Source organism: Cyclospora cayetanensis, unplaced genomic scaffold, assembly GCF_002999335.1.
Source record: "Cyclospora cayetanensis isolate NF1_C8 unplaced genomic scaffold, CcayRef3 CcayRef3_contig_287, whole genome shotgun sequence".
NCBI lineage: Eukaryota > Apicomplexa > Conoidasida > Eucoccidiorida > Eimeriidae > Cyclospora > Cyclospora cayetanensis.
The window spans coordinates 14,264-30,874 of record NW_020312244.1 but is presented as its reverse complement, the minus strand read 5'-3'; the positions used below and the strand labels follow the sequence as shown (position 1 = coordinate 30,874).

The 16,611-nt window shown below is 54.4% G+C and overlaps 2 protein-coding genes across 2 annotated transcripts; both read left to right on the top strand.

Annotated features, from left to right (window-relative positions):
- Positions 1-443: 443 nt before the first annotated feature.
- LOC34623735 lies at positions 444-5,069 on the top strand (the record flags this gene model as incomplete). Its single annotated transcript, XM_026338627.1, has 9 exons — positions 444-516; positions 656-1,072; positions 1,172-1,968; positions 2,161-2,778; positions 2,959-2,997; positions 3,288-3,536; positions 3,615-3,726; positions 4,543-4,607; positions 4,994-5,069. Coding segments are annotated over 9 exons (2,446 nt in total), but the record flags the coding sequence as incomplete, so codon positions are not given.
- A 1,662-nt stretch (positions 5,070-6,731) lies between these two features.
- Positions 6,732-16,047, top strand: LOC34624521 (branched-chain-amino-acid aminotransferase). Its single transcript, XM_026338626.1, has 8 exons — positions 6,732-7,055; positions 7,409-7,879; positions 8,780-8,885; positions 9,168-9,367; positions 10,069-10,264; positions 10,553-10,682; positions 13,044-13,137; positions 15,919-16,047. The coding sequence occupies exons 1-8, from the start codon at positions 6,732-6,734 to the stop codon at positions 16,045-16,047; spliced, it is 1,650 nt and encodes a 549-aa protein (XP_026194411.1).
- The last annotated feature ends 564 nt before the right edge of the window (positions 16,048-16,611 follow it).

The following is a 16,611-nucleotide window of genomic DNA, read 5'->3' as shown; positions in this document are numbered from 1 at the left end:
GGTGTTGCTGTAATAAAGGTGTTGATGTATCATTCATTGTTGCTGTAATCAAGGTGTTGCTGTCATCAAATTGTTCCTGTAATGAAGGTGTTGCTGTAATAAAGGTGTTGCTGTAATAAAGGTGTTGATGTATCATTCATTGTTGCTGTAATCAAGGTGTTGCTGTCATCAAATTGTTCCTGTAATGAAGGTGTTGCTGTAATAAAGGTGTTGCTGTAATAAAGGTGTTGCTGTAATAAAGGTGTTGATGTATCATTCATTGTTGCTGTAATCAAGGTGTTGCTCTAATCAAGTTGTTGCTCTAGTAAAGGTGTTGCTGTCATCAAGTTGTACCTGTAATCGAATTTTTCCTGTAATCAAGTAGTTGCCATATTACTTATTGTCGCTGTAGTAAGGGTCTGTTCCTGTAGTGTGTATTTTCGTGTGTGTGCTGGCTGCTGCAGTCCCCTGTATGTTCGTAGTGTGAAGCCTCTGGAGGAAGCCGAGCAAGAGTCTCTTGTGGATTTGCATTTGCATGTGAGTGGCAACAAGAGCAGCAGGAGAGCAGCAGAAGGGAGACAGACAGACGGAAGTCTGGGAGGGGGGAGGAAGGGGGTAAGTGGAAAAAGAAGTACAGTCCACGGGCGTTTTTGCTGCTGTTATGCTTCCTTTGCAGTACTTGCTGCTGCCTGTACAGTGCGGTGCATGCGACTGGATCGGAACGCTTTCAACCTGGCACACAACTCACACCACGCAGAGTTGTTTGGAGAGGCAAAAGGAACGGAGGTGTAAGCGTCTCACTGGTGCTGAGGGTGACAGTGGCAGTGGCAGCTCGTGCCGTGGCTGCTCTGATTTCACGACTACGGCTCAGGATAGCAGCAATAGCAGCAATAGCAGCAGCAGCAACAGCAGCAGCAGCAACAGCAATAGCAGCAACAGCAGCAACAGCAACAGCAGCAATAGCCAAGCTTCTGTACGAACATCTGAGGGCGTCGAGACACCGCTAGAAGAGCAGGAGGTGGAACTGCCTGGATTGCCAGAGGCTGCAGCAGCGCAACTTCCAGTTGTGATAGCTACTGCAGCGATGGCAGAGGCTGGAGATATGGAAGACTCAGAAGACGATCTCGAGGACTATACTATACCGCTTGAACGGGATAAGTATCCAGACGAGCTGCAGCAGCTGCATCGCCAGCAGCAGAAGCAGCAGTGGCTTCTGCAGAGGATTCACGGCGAAAACAATGCAGCCGGAGAACGTCTAGTGCCTGCTCCCGCATGTGCTGCTCAAGGAATGCAAGAGTTGCTGCAGTGGCTCGTGCAGCGAAGTAGCAGCAGCAGCTCGAGCAGCAGCTCGAGCAGCAGCAGCAACAGCAGCTCGAGCAGCAGCAGCTCGAGCAGCAGCAGCAGCTCGAGCAGCAGCACAGAGCAGCTAGGAGACTGCATGCGTATCTGCGTGGTTTTCCATAGAATGGAAAACACGCTTGGAGCGGTTGGTGGTCTCTTGCTGAGCAGCAACACCTTTGCTCATCAGCAAATCATTTTAGAGTTTAGCCAACCTCGAGGAAGAGCTGCAGTCGCTGAAGGGGGCAGCAACCTTTTGTGTGGATACCTCTCGATGGATTTTTTCGGAGATGTCAAAGGCGGCAGAATTGAGTGGGGCTTTAGTGAGGGCTTTCCAGCCATTCTCTCATCTGCATGCAAAATCGCAGTGTATGAAGGAGGCAGCAGCAGCAGCAGCAGCAGCAGCAGCGGCAGCAGCAGCAGCAGCAGCAGCGGCATGCGAGAGGCCGTTGTGGGGCTTGAGTCTGGAGTGGAATCTCTGCTGTTGCGGCAGAACACATGCAAGCTGCAGCTTTTGCGGCGACAGCAGCAGCAGCAGCTGGTGTATTTGCCTGCTGCAGTGCTGCTGCAGCTGCTGCTGAGCGTCAAGAGCCGCAGCTACAGAGTTGTCGGCTGGAACTGCAAGGATTTTTGCAGAGTCATTTTGAAGGCGTAAGTGTGCATGCATGCATGCATGGATGCGTTTCTCCGCATTCGGCTGCTGACTGTGCGAACAGTAGGGGGGTAGGGAGACGGGGGGGGGTGGGCAGAAGCAAAAGGAGCAGCTGCTGGCAGTTAAGGCTGTTTTCATGACGTGCCAAGGCGCATGCAGGGGGTGCTGCTGTACGCTGCTGTGTGCTGCAGCGCATGCCGCTACCCATGCAAGCCTTCGCGTGTCATTCCCATCGGAAGACCAACAGCAGACGCTGCCGAAATGTTGTCATTTCTCGAGTTGTTGCAGCAGCAGGCATTCGAACCGGCTACAGTTGCTGCAGCTGCTGACGCTGAGACAGAAGAGGAAGAGGAAGAGCAGCAAATGCAGCAGCAAATGCAGCAGCAGATGCAGCAGACGGTTGTAGGACAGACTGCGGCTCCATGCGAGGCGCAGCCGCAGCAGACATTGCAGTCAGGAGGCGCTGCAACAGGAAGGGGGGGGGGGGCGGAAAGAAGGCTTTTGCAGCACTTCTCCGCTGTCTCGAGAGCTTCCCGCAACAGCAGCAGCAGCAGCGCCAGCAGCAGCAGCAGCATCAGTAGCCTCGCCGCCTACAAGCCTAGACGTCGGCCCTTTAATTTGATCTTGAAGAACGTCATGTCTCGCATTCTCCACCCCAGAACGCAGCAAGGCAGTGCCGCTACCACCACTGCTGCTGCAGCTGCAGCTGTGAGCAGTGCCTCTGCAGCCTTTGCGTCTGACGAAGGAAGCGGCGGCAGCCATCAGCTTCTTCAAAACGCGCAGCGCACTGGAGCTGTCGCTGCTGCTCGGCAGTGCAGCGGCGTGAGCACTGAGGCGAGGATTTCTGCCGTCACCTCTGCAGCAGCTGCAGAGGCGGCAGCAGTTGCTCCCAGAGAAGCTGCTGCACTTGCAGCGTGGTGGAAAAGGAAGCCTCGCAGTCTTGGCAGCTCTGCCAGCAGTAGCGGCTTTCCCTATCGCCTAGCCGTCAGCTCTGTGTACTTGTGTCTCTTCAAAGCAGAGGATCTCAAGTCAGTACAAACGTCTCTTCATGTCGCCGCTGTGTTGCTTACGTCTGAGGCTTTGCGACTGCTGCTGAGGCTGATGCTGAGCTTTTTTCGCGAGCATCTGCGCTTTGTTCTTTCTTTCGCCGCTGTGTTGCTTACGTCTGAGGCTTTGCGACTGCTGCTGCTGCTGATGCTGAGCTTTTTTCGCGAGCATCTGCGCTTTGTTCTTTCTTTCGCCGCTGTTTGCGCAAGAAGCTCCCGATGGCATGCGCTGGCTGTCTGTACTGCTGCGTGCCCTTTGCGCCTGTCTGCAGCCGAGCTGCACTGAAACCAGCAGCAGAGTTGGTAGCGGCTGCAACTCGATGTCTAGGGAGCTTTGTCGGATCAACAGCGAATTCCTTGTTGCCGCAGCAGAGGACTGCAGAGGCTGACGCTTCTGAAAGGCGCGTGCTGCCTTCCCAGCAGACCATTCAGCTCAAATATTCCACCTTGCCAGTCTTGGTGCTCGAACTGCAACAAGTGCCTGCTGCAGTGGCTGCCAAGCTAGAAGCGCGCCTTCCAGAGCAGCAGCAACAGCAGCATCTGCAGCAGCAACAGCAGCATCTGCAGCAGCAACAGCAGCATCTGCAGCAGCAGGAAAGGAAGATCGCCAGCTTCATGTCTGTCGGATACCTCTCCATCGAGTTCAGGAGTGACGTTGGTCTCTGCTGGCACTTTTATCGAGAAAGACCTCCTGGTAGGTGTTGGCTGCAAGTCGGCAGCTAGCTAGACGGTAGCGACGACAGCTAGCGCAGTGCAGCAGCGACAGCAGCAGCAGCAGCAGCTAGCGTAGCAGCAGCAGCAGCAGCTAGCGCAGTGTGCTAGACGGTAGCGGCGACAGCTAGCACAGTGCAGCAGCGACAGCAGCTAGCGTAGCAGCTAGCGACGACAGCTAGCGCAGTGTGCTAGACGGTAGCGACGACAGCTAGCGCAGTGCAGCAGCGACAGCAGCTAGCGTAGCAGCTAGCGATGACAGCTAGCGCAGTGTGCTAGACGGTAGCGGCGACAGCTAGCGCAGTGCAGCAGCGACAGCAGCAGCAGCAGCAGCAGCAGCAGCAGCAGCAGCAGCAGCAGCAGCAGCAGCAGCTAGCGCAGTGTGCTAGACGGTAGCGGCGACAGCTAGCGCAGTGCAGCAGCGACAGCAGCTAGCGTAGCAGCACCAGCAGCAGCTAGCGCAGTGCAGCAGCGACAGCAGCTAGCGTAGCAGCTAGCGACGACAGCTAGCGCAGTGCAGCAGCGACAGCAGCTAGCGTAGCAGCACCAGCAGCAGCTAGCGTAGCAGCTAGCGCAGCGTGCCTCTGTTGCGTGTGCAGAAGGCAGGAGGATATGAGGGCATGCGCGCGGGGAGACTTAAAATGCCTCTGAAAAAGTGCAAGAGGCTTAGTGGACGTGTTGTTGGTTTAAAAGGGGGGATGTCGAGTATTCTTTTTGGTTGCTGCAGGGTTAAAGGCGGCCATAGTGTCTCGTGAGGCATCTCGGCAGCTTGTTCGAGCGACGCTGCGAGAATCGCAGCGCCTCTCATTCTACAAGGAGATGCAACAGTTTTTGTCTGAGGGAAGGTTCAAGGAGTACCACCCTACCAAGTGGAGTAGTTGGTGCGGCATGCTGAGTTGTTGTTGTTGATTTGCAGTTGTTGCAGTGTTGCGCGAGGGGTGCTCGATGCGGCTGCTGGATTTGTTTCCTCGGCAAGAATCCAGAGGTGTAGGAGGCACAGCGGGGAGAAGGGGGAGAAAAGGCAGGTGTACTTTGGAGTAAGGGGTGTACAGAAGAGGGGGCAGCTTGCGGGATGGTGGTGTTTTGCTGCCGTGTGGTGAGTTGTTTGTCTGCTGCTGCTGCAGTTGCCAGTCATTTGTTGGCGGGGAGGTGTAGTGGCTAGCAGATGTGGATGTGTGTGTGGATGTGTGTGTGGATGTGTATGTGTGGATGTGTGTCTCTTTCTCTCTGTCTCTCGGCAATATGTAATGCGCTTTTTTGGGAGCAGGGATTTTGTAGAGGAGCTTCTCGTTCGCTGCGCTCCCGAAGAAGCTGAGCAGTTGCTCGCCTTTCTCCACAGCTAATCTCCTTCCTGTATTATGACCCCTGCTGGAGCACCATCATCGCTCAGCAAAAGCAGCAGCAGCAGCAACAACACCAGGTGCAGCACGTTCTGCTTTGCCTGAAGATGCAAACGCGCTCAGTGGGGGCGGCAGTCGTTGTGTCAACGAGTGCTTCTGGCTAATTCTCCTCCCCCCTAATTCTGCCTGCTCTCTTTTTGCGGATCTGGCCTTTACCATTCCACACGCACAGCAACAACGATAGCAGTAGCAGTCTTGGCATTGCAGCAACGGCTAGGCGCTTGATACGCCTTAGTTGTTAGTTTCTGGCGCCTCCCTTCTGCATGCCCTCTTGATTTTTACAGGCACAACAGGCAGAGGCTTTTTGGACTGTGTAATAATATCTCTCCTTGGCTTCTGGTGCACTTTCGATACATTTCCACCTTTGCATTTTCGAGTAGAGATACGACCCTTTTGCTGCTGCCGTGTCGCTGCCGCTTTATTGCTGCCTCGTCATTTTTCTAAAGTGCTGCCCGCTCGCCTGCACCCCTGTGCTGCTGCTTCTGTTTTAACGAGAAGAGCACCATGTCTGCAGTGAAAGGGAGGAGAAGGCGGAGGGTGTCTACCTCACCTCCGCTTTCTAAGTAGCAGACGCCGCAGTGTGGTGATAGCCCGTTCAAGAACCGGTGTGGCACACATGCAGCAGCTCTCCTAGGAGGTGGCAAATGAGACTTGGCAGTCTTTTTCTCCGTTGCCACACATGCCTGCCTGCCTCACTGGCCTCGAGTCAGGCGCGCAGTTTGCACCCTCAGCAGCTCTCTCATTGTTCGTGGCTAGTTCGAGTCAGCAGTTTCTCTTGGTCCTGCAGTTGCCTCACGAGACTTAGACCAAGAGCTTTTCTGCCCTCTCTCTCCACAAGGAGACAGAGCCTCAACGAGAACATGCGAAACTCGAGAAAAAGGCTGGTTTCGTGCTCAACCTGATCTCTTTCCGTGAATCGTTCCTTGCTTTCTATATATATATATATATACATATATATGTATATATATTTATATATATATATATAAAGATTCACGCCTGCTGAAAGGCCGGCGAGGGTAGCAGGCGTGCAAGGCACTGCAGCTTGTGTGTGTATGTGTGCGCGTAGAAAGCTCTGAGTTATAGCACAGGATCTTACGAACAAACTGCACAGTTGCACTGGCATGCGCAATTTGCTTTTCTGTTGCCAGTGCAAGAAGTTTGTTCTTCGCTGGACAAACCCAATATGCGCGTCACACAGGCGCCACGCTCATGGAAATATCAGCCTGTAATCAGTCGGGAGCGCGTGTGTCGCAGACTGACTGCTGAAGTGTTCGTAGTCTTCTTCGCTGCCTACGGGTTCGCTGACTAGCGGTCTTTGAAGAGATTGGAGGGAAAGACAACGCACAAGGCATTGGGGTGCAGTGTAGCGGAATCTTACACATGGAAAGAGTCGTGGATCTAGGCGCTGAGATATATATGTATTTATATATATATATATATATATATATATATATATATATATATATATATATATTCGGCGGCAGCCGGGGTTGCTGTGCGGCTACGTGTGCCAAAAGGGGTCAATGGTGTGGGGAGACACTTGGCCGCCTCTCGCTGTAATGATCTGTCTGCGGAGGAGTTATTCTGCGAGAGCAGTTGCCTCGAATGCAGAAAGGTGTTTACGGAAAAGACGCAGAATGGCTCCAAGACACAGAGAGAGGCGAAATGGCGAGCTTCGAAGCGGCGCAGCCGAAAGCTGTCGAGACAGGGGGGCACATGTGCGGGCTTGTAGGTGGGCTTGAGGCGCGAATGCGAATGGTTGAGGCTTTGGAGCGTGTGGTGTGGCATGTGATTTGCAAAAAGGTGCTTTTTAAGAATTGCAGTGCAGAATATTGGAGCTTGCATGGGCGTGCTTGCCTACTAGTCCACCGACAGCACCCCAAGGCACTGGCGCCGTTCCCCTTCCCACACTCGAACCGTTTTTTCGAAGTCCAAAGTGCGACGCCTTCCTTGGCGTTTTCCTCGTATTTATTTCAAAAAAACACTGGGAGCCTTACAGGGAGCCCCCTTCTGCGGGCGGAAGGTTTGAGCGGCTCGGGGAAGAAGCCTCGTCCTCGAGCTCCTCACCGTTCCCGCTAGCCATCTCTTTCTTTCTCTCTCTCTTTCCCCTCCTTCCTTCTTGACTTTGCATGGAGGCGTCCTGACGAAGGCGCTTCCAGCCGAAGCCTGAGGGCACGCCGAATAGCTCTTTAAAGGCCAAGAGGATGTTTGCCGCAAGCAGATGCGCTGCTGGCATGCTGCGAGTTTCGAGGCTTTCCGTTCGTCCCTTTGCGACGCAGAAGGCAGTCGAAGGGGCAAGCCGTTTGCAGCCTTTCTCCTTGCAGCAGCTCTCGATTGAGCCGAGAATCGGGGATAGACCCCCCGTGCCTCCGACAAAGGGCTTAGGCTTCGCCTCGACGTACTCCAGCATGATGTGCGAGGCAGACTGGTCAGATCAGACGGGCTGGCTGCCTCCCAAGATTCTGCCCCTGCGCGAGCTGGCGCTACATCCGGGGAGCACTGCTCTACACTACGGCATTTCTTGTTTGGAAGGCCTAAAGGCCAGCAAGAGCAGGGAAGGCAGACTGCTGCTCTTTCGCCCCGAGGATCACATCCAGCGATTCATCCTCTCCGCAGAAAGACTGGCGCTGCCAACAGTCGAATCCAAACCCTTCCTCGAACTGCTCAAGCGCTTTGTTCAAATCGAAGAGGCGTACGTTCCCGCAGAAAGGGGGTGCTCGCTCTATTTGAGGCCTCTGCTCTTTTCCACATACGTAAGATGTGCACAGACGGAGAGTCGAATCGAATGAGGAACGAGGGGGGAACGGGGAGGGGGTGCGGCGTTCAAGGCGCAACTGTGCACACACACATGCACATGCATCAAGAGAGAGACAGAGAGGGAGAGAGAGACAGAGAGAGAGAAAAAGTGAGGGAGAGTCAAAGGGATAGAGACAGAGAGAGTGAGAAGGTGAGGGAGAGTCAAAGGGATAGAGACAGAGAGAGTGAGAAGGTGAGGGAGAGTCAAAGGGACAGAGAGAGAGAGAGTGAGAAGGTGAGGGAGAGTCAAAGGGATAGAGAGAGAGAGTGAGAAGGTGAGGGAGAGTCAAAGGGATAGAGACAGAGAGAGTGGGAAGGTGAGGGAGAGTCAAAGGGATAGAGAGAGAGAGAGTGGGAAGGTGAGGGAGAGTCAAAGGGATAGAGACAGAGAGAGTGAGAAAGTGAGGGAGAGTCAAAGGGATAGAGACAGAGAGAGAGTGAGAAGGTGAGGGAGAGTCAGAGGGATAGAGACAGAGAGAGTGAGAAGGTGAGGGAGAGTCAAAGGGATAGAGACAGAGCGAGTGAGAAAGTGAGGGAGAGTCAAAGGGACAGAGACAGAGCGAGTGAGAAGGTGAGGGAGAGTCAAAGGGATAGAGACAGAGAGAGTGAGAAGGTGAGGGAGAGTCAAAGGGATAGAGACAGAGCGAGTGAGAAGGTGAGGGAGAGTCAAAGGGATAGAGACAGAGAGAGTGAGAAGGTGAGGGAGAGTCAAAGGGATAGAGACAGAGAGAGTGAGAAGGTGAGGGAGAGTCAGAGGGATAGAGACAGAGAGAGTGAGAGGGCTTGAAGTGCCGCCCTCTGTCTCTGCTACGTGGTTTGATGGCTGTTTAGGCTTTCAAAGGTGTTTTTTTCTGCAGACAACTCTGGGTGTATATCCAGCACGTGCAGCGAAGCTCATTGTTCTTGGATGCCCAAGTGGCGCGTATTTTGGTGAGAAAGGCGGGAGAGAAAGGGGAAAGGGGGGTGGGTGACAATTGATTTTTGTTGCATTTTTCTGGCGATGTGGCGGAGGCACCGGAAGCCCCCCTTCTCCCTGCCTTCGATGCTCCACGCGACTTTGGCTTGGCTTGCTGCTCCTTTTCTCCCCCTCCTTTCGTCTCCCTTCTCGTCCTGCTCCATGCCATCGCTTGTGAAGGCTGCTGCTGCAGCTGCAGTGTTGCGAGTCGTGCACATGGCTCTGCATGCTGCGAGTCTAACGGGACTGTAACGGCAATAATCGAATTCCAAGACACGCTTTCTCCGGAGGGGAGCAGGAGCAGCGATCACAGATGCTGGGAACCTGGGGTGTCTTTGTAAAAATTGATGCAGCACCCTCCATCAAACTGCATGTGGAAACTGAATTTGTGCGTTCTTGGCCTGGAAGCTGTGGAGCCTACAAGGTAGCAAGCAACTACGCTCCCACCCTCAAGCCTTGCAGAGACAAACTGTCTCTAGGGTGTAGTCAGGTGAGCTGTGAGGACTTGCGGCTTAGCAGAAGGCGTCAGCAGCGTGCCTACACATGCGAGGTACTGAGGCTCTTCTGATGAATTGGCTTGCCAACTGCTTCGCACCGCGATTCGTCGTTTCCCCTGTGTATCCATGTATGGATACTTGTGTGTGGATGCATATGTATATATATATATATATATATATATGTATGGATGAGTATGGGTGTGTATGTATATGTGTATCAATGTATGTATATATGGGTATATATGTGTACATACGTGTGTGTGTGTGTAAGTGCATGTTTGTATGTGTGTATCAATGTATGTATGTATGTGTATATACGCGTGTGTGTGTGTGTAAATGCATGTTTGCATATGTATGCATACGTACATATGCGTATGCATGCCGATGTATATGCATGTATGTATATGTATGTGTGAATATGTATGCGTATGCGTATGTATATGTGTATCTACGGATATGTGTATTATATGTATGCATATATATGTGTATCTATATGTATGAGTATGTATGCGTATACGTATGTACATATGCGCATAGGTGTGTATATGTATGTATGTATGTGTATTTGTATGAATATATGTGTATCTGTGTTTATATGCAGGTATATATATATATGTATATATGTGTACTTAGGCGAATGTATGTCGATGGATGTGCGTGTCTGTATGTGTGTGTGCTGTGTGTGGAAGCGCAGCTTTTGTGGACGTTTCCTGAAGGAGGCGACTTTTTGCTGACGGAGGCAGGCGCGATGTCTCTGTTTGTGCTGTGGGTGAACGAGAGGGGAGAGGAGGAGCTGGCGACTCCCGCTTTGGGGAGAGATCTTGTGCTTCCAGGCATTACAAGGCAGACAGTGTTGGACGTTGCTACTGCTATACGGCCGCAAATCAAAGGCACGCCTCGCAGGAAGGGGTAGAGGGGTGTTGAAAGCGGGGAATGCTGAAAGGGAGAAAGGGAAGGAAGGTGTGCGTTGCGGTTGTTTTTCGCGTCTCGAGTTTTGAGCGGTGTCGGGAAGGCCAGGGCGAGTGTACCGTGTGTACAGGGGCGTGCATGGTTTATTTGCTCGATACAGGGGGGGAGGCGTCTTGCCTCTTGAAAACTCGACTTTTGGAGCAGCGCCTCCAGGAGATTTTTGCCGTGCGGTGTGGCTTCTGCGGTGTGGCATGCGTCGTCGTACGCAGTGGCGGAGCGTGACGTGCGGATGAAGAAGGATCTCATTCCAGCGTTCAAAGAAGGCCGCGTGCGGGAAATCTTCTGCACAGGCACAGGAGCACTGGTGGTTCCCGTGGAGGGGTTGCATTTTCAGGGAACGTTTTACGGGGGATCGGAGGGGATCGAGGCAGCGGAGAAGAAGGCGCATCCTCAGCTTCACGCGGCGTCCTTCGCAGAGGCAGTCAAAGAGCATATCTTAGACATCCAGACGGGCGAGCTGCCAAGACACCCCTTCGTCGTGGAGTGCTAGACTCACAGGTCTGTCTGTGCGCGGGGGAAGGGGAAATCGCCGCCATCCGGAGGTTCCCAAGGAGAGAGGCAGGAGCCTTCCTAGAAGCGCTCGCCGCATTCGTCCTACGCCGCAGAGAGGCATCTCGCTTTGGGCTGGGGTGCGCATGCGCGCACGTCTCTCGGCATGTCTAATGATCTAGACTCCTTCTACGCCTCTGTGTTCGTGGGGGGGGAACGGGGGAGGCGTGGGAGTCTACGCAGCCAACTGCCTTGCAAGGGCAGCGTTTTTGTGGCTCGACACCTTGAGACTGCCCAAAACACAATACCCCTCCACTCGCCTCTCCCCCCTGTAAGCCCCAGTTCGCGGCAGCAGCTGCATGCGGCTCCTAAGCGCTAGACGCAAATCTGTGGCTGAGGCTTCAGTCCGCTTCGCCTGGCTTTTCGCCGAGTGCAGTGTGCGCTCAAGTTTGAACCCCGCCGCTGCCCTCCCTGGAAGCACTCAACTAAGTTTTCAGCCGTTCCTTCGAGGCAGAGATCTTGCGGGGAAGACGCTCACGTCGCATGTGTCGCGCATTTGACCAGCGGCGCCTTTATTGCGAAAGCGTGAACGAACCCCGCAGCCTAAGGAGGGCAGCAGACACCGCTGTAGGGATGAAAGACTAGGCGCTTCCTACGCAGCCGCTGCTGCTCCCCAAAGGCTTGCAATGGCATGCATGCACACAGCAAGGCCTGGTGCGCCAACGTGCACTAAAACACTGTGCAGCAGATCCAGCTACAAAGGCTGCCGCTGCTGCTATTGCACTACGGTAGTGGTGTTGCTGCTGCTGCTGCAGCAGCAGCAACACTACCACTACCAGCCCTGCCTGCTGTGGAGGCAGCGGCGCTGCAGTGCCAGCTGCCGCTGCCGTGCCTAAGGCTGCCGCTAATCGGCTTGTCCCCTAAACGCTAAACTTGCAATTCCAAACCGCCATCTCTGTGAGCCAGAGGCGGGCTCCGATTTCCTGTGATGAGGCGGACTATGTTGGCGCGGCAAATAGGGCTGAAGCAACACACAAAACTTCGCAAAAGCATGCAGCCTTCAAGCTCCAAACCCTCAACGAGGCACCGAAACAGCAGCTCAGCTGCTCAAGGAAGCAGGATGTGCAACGTCGAGAGCTCGCTCACCACGCCTGGCTAGTTTCGAGCCAATGCTCGACACACGCCTGGTGAAAGAAGTGTCTGCAGCACAGCCCCCCCACACGCAGATATAATATGAATATCTATCTATACATGTAGACGCTCGCTCCATGGCGTGCCCAACCCCCCAACAACAACCCAACAACCCCCCCGCTTCCTGCTAGGAGATTTTTTTTTGCTACCCTCGAGAGGGCTTTCTCCAAGCCATCGCCGCAGCTGCTGCCTCTGATCGCACGTGCAAAGCCTAACTCGAGACGCTGTCTCCTAAGCCCTCCACAGCGAGCAGCGCACCTGGGATCGCAAGGCATGATGAGCACAGTGTCATCGTCAACGAGATCCACCATGCAAATCGGACAGCACTTGTTCACCGATATTGAGGGCCCCTGTGGTCGCATGGGGTCGCCTAGAGGGGCCCCCCTAAGATCGCTGCGGGGGGAAGGCGGACTGCCTCCTGTGTTTCCCCCCAGCAAGGAAGACACGCCTCCTAGAACGTTCTCGAGGGAGAGGGAGGGCAGCAAACTGGTGTCTCGCGACTCTATCATGGCGTCATTCTCGATGTCTGCGCGTACGTGCGCCCGCGCAAGCACGCACAAGACGAGCCAAAATACACATGCATATTCATATGTATACGTATGCATGTAATACATATACATGTATGTACACGTAGGTATCCCCCTAGAGGCGCAACTCGCAGACTACCATGCTCTGCCTGTGTAGAACCGAGAAGCTACAGGCGTCCACGTTTGGAGGCGCAGGGAAGGCAGGCTGCGGACTGTATTGCCGCTTCAGCGATTCCAGAAGATCCTTGTAAGTCTTCGATTGCAACTGCCTTAAGATATCCTGGGGCGTTGGCTGTCTGTCCGCCGGTCGAACCGCGAATCGTACGATGAAGTAGATGATGCACGGGAGGAAGAGGCACAGCTGCGCACATTATGCACAACACGTGTACACTATGCGCGACAAACAAGGCCCCTCCCAAAAGTCAGTGAGCAAGGGCATGCGTGGTAGCAGCAGTAGTAGTAGCAGTAGCAGCAGTAGTAGCAGTAGTAGTAGCACTAGTAGTAGTAGCACTAGTAGCAGCAGTAGTAGCAGCAGCAGTAGTAGTAGTAGTAGCACTAGTAGCAGTAGTAGTAGCACTAGTAGCAGCAGCAGTAGTAGTAGCACTAGTAGTAGCAGTAGTAGTAGTAGTAGTAGTAGTAGTAGTAGCAGCACTAGTAGCAGCAGTAGCAGCACTAGTAGCAGCAGTAGTAGTGCCTCCCTGGGTAGGAGGGGAGGGGCAGGGAGCAGCGGAGAAAGGGGAGGCAACAACTGCAGCCTTTGCGAATTCAGCCAGCTAACCACTGCGTAGATGAAGAAGGGTATGGCATACACGACAGCTGTTGCCCAGAAGAGAATCAAAGAGACAGTCTCGGCTAAAGTCGCCTCTGCAGCAAAAAAAAGGCGAAGCAGACGTGGGGAGGGAGAGCTGTGTGCAGCAGTGTACGCAGCACTGTCTCTGATGGCTTGTGCCGTTTTCTTTTGTAGTTGAAAGAATGCAGGAAGAAGAAGGGAGTAGGGAGTGCTGCTGCTCGAGGGAGGCATGCGCGGCTGGGAGCGAGAGAGAGGCGGCGGCGAAACACTCAAGGAAAAACGCGCAGACACAGCGACGTCGGTATCCTCTTCTTCCTGCTGCTCTTTCTTCTTCTCCCTGCGTTCTCCCTGTGCTTCTTGGGAGCAAGGAGCAGGAATGACGGAGTGTGGGGAAAACAACTGCAACTGCAACGACAGTCTCGACTACAGCAGCGACAGCGGCGACAGCAGCGACAGCAGCGACAGCGGCGACAGCGGCGACGGCGGCGCTTACCGTCTTCGCATCCAGGCGTCATGAGGAGCACTTTGAAGCCGACAATCCACCACGAGAAGCCGAAGAGATACAGCAGGCGAGATGAAAAAAGAAGCTTTCTGGGGGGTGCCTGGCGTCTTAGCCGCAGCGTCGTGATGAGCACATTGTGAACTAACTGCAAAAGGCCTCGTCCGATGCAAACGATAGACCATACCTTTGCGTTGAAGTCGCATGCCTGCAGCAGAAGCAGCGGAGGAGGAGTGGATCTGGCAGCAGGTGAAAGCGGCGAAAAGAAGCAGGCTGACTGCATGCAGGCTGACTGCATGCACGCTGCTCAGCATCTCTCAGGGCTGCCGCTGCGCATGCACAGCGGCAGTCTGCCTCGCCTCGGCAGTACTAGTAGTGCTGGGAGTAGCAGTGGTAGTGGCAGCAGTAGCACCGCTCGCAGCAGCAGCTTACCCTACTCCAGTCGCCACTGTATGCGTAAAGAAGCCCGACAAGCAGAGCTACCTGGATGCTCATAAGAGCCATATAGAGGCCATACACGTAGGGAACGAAGCTCCTTTCTCCTTGCAACAGCGTCTCTGCAGCGGAAGAAGAGGCAGCAGCAGCAGCATGTTGGCGACAGAAGCAGCAGCAGCAGCGTCATTAACACGGGCAGCGGCAGCTGCGGAAGTTGGGGGAAAAACTCTTGCGAATCGGGGGAGGGGAGGGCAGGGGAGGGCAGGCGGAGAGAGTGAGAGGCGAGGAAGCTTTCTGTTCGTGTCTCGACGATGCGAAAGCTGGCCTCCTCGAAGAGTCGTGTCTCACCTTCTTCGTTCAGCTGCTGGTGCAGCCTGAGAGCCGCTGCTTCGTCTGATTGCTGCGTTTCAAGATCCACGTAGGCTGGGGGGGAAGCGTCATCACTAGGCCTTCCCCCTGCTTCATGGCGATCCATTGTTGCGGCAGCAGGTGCTGCTGAGCAGCAGCAGGAGGAGGAGCTCTGTGGACAGACAGCTAGAAGGGTCCGGCGCTGATTCTACCGTTTCAAATAAGTCTGAGGCAGAGAGACTTTGTTCGCCGTCGCTGCGTCTTGCCTCAAGTCTTCCACCACAAGACACCCCTGCCTGGAGCTCTGCTGCTCTTTTCGCTGCTTCTTCTGGCGCAAGAAGTTGAGCGGATCCCTCGTCTGCAGGGGCCCCTACACGCCTTGCATCTGCCTCTGCGCGATCGAGGCAGCAAGGCAGGAAGATACGTTTCGGCAGCCGTATTGGAGCACATGCAGCGGGGAAGGCGACTAGCCGCAAGAATCCTGCCCATGCAGCCTCCGAAGCGGCAGTCGCTGCACGGGCTGCCTCTGCGCGCGACGCAAAAACACTGGAGACGGGCAGTTTTAGCAAGAACTGCTGCGCGAGCAGCAACTGCCTGCCGGAGCCACTGCAGCGGCTGCTGCGGCTGCGGAGCAGGAGGGACCACTAATTGCCGCGGCTGCCGAAAGGGATGAACCTTTTCAGAAGCTTTCAGACCCAAACTTTAAAGAAACAACAGGTCAATTAGTTCAAGCCACAAAGCAGTCGCCGGTGCTGCTACAAGTGCTGATACACGGATGCTTCTCTGCTGCTCCTGCTGCATGGGTAGCGGCCTGCTGCCGCTGATGTTGATGGCGTTGCCGATCTAGAAATCGAGGCTTCGTTGCAAGCGCAAAGAACAAAACTGCAATCCAAACTTTAGACTTTTTCTCAATCACCCGGTCGCACAGAGACAGGGCACGGCGGGTCCTGTGCAGGGGGCCCCAGGGGCCCCTGCGGCGTTATTTTTGCTGCTGCCTGCGGCTGCGAATTTATTGCTGCTGCTGAGAAGTCGCGAGGGAAACCGTCGACACACACCAGAGCCGAAGGCGCATCATTTTTGGCTTGCTTTTTGAGGGATGTGAAGTGCTCGGCCTCCGCTTGTTAACGCACGCGTTGCGGTGGTTGCTGCTGTTGCGGCGTGGTGGATGTAGCAACTTCCACTAAACCAAGGGCGCGAGAGGCGGCAGAGTTTCCGTTTCTCTTTCCCACCACTTTTCCGCGAAATCGCCTCCTAAGAGGCGAACTCCCATGAGGCCTTCGACCGTATTTCAATCAGACCGTAGACTGTACACCCGGCACCATTACTGCCGCGTGTGCAACAGAGAGCCACTGCAAACCTGCCTTGCCCGTCACAAGTTCACGGCCAGTGTCTCCATTCGCAGCAGCTACCCTTGAAATAAATTAATCTCTTTCTAAATCACGGCTCACCACGCTTCCCCGTGTACTCTCGGGATTCCAGTTTTGCGGGCTGCACCATCAAGGGTCACCTGGGGCTGCGTAGAGCAGAAGGCGTTTCCATATCTGAGCGCTTGCATGCAGATCCTTGAAGTATTAGTCGCTCACAAGCCTTGCTTCGATATCCGCAAGTGCTTCGTCCTACACGAGTAGATGCAGCAAGGACCGTTTCTATTACAAGTCTTTGTAGCCGCCCCTTTGGACTTGCTGGTAGCTGCAGGGCCTCTAGTGCTGCTGTTGCTGCTGCTCCTGCCTCGAAGTTAGCTGCTTTAAGAGAGCCTTCTGAAGGCGATTCGACGCTGGTGCTGCTGGTAGAGGTTCGCTGTACCTACGTTCGAACGAGTATGACTCCCAGTCTCAGGCCCGTGAGGGGCGTCTGGCTCCTGATGGTAGGACTCTTTCCTTTCTGCTTCACGACAACTACCTTCGTCGAAGCTTCGCTGGTCTCCCCTGGTGGAGCAGCGAGTTCAAGATCGGGGCGGGAAGGAGCAACAGCAGGCGCACCACAAAGTGT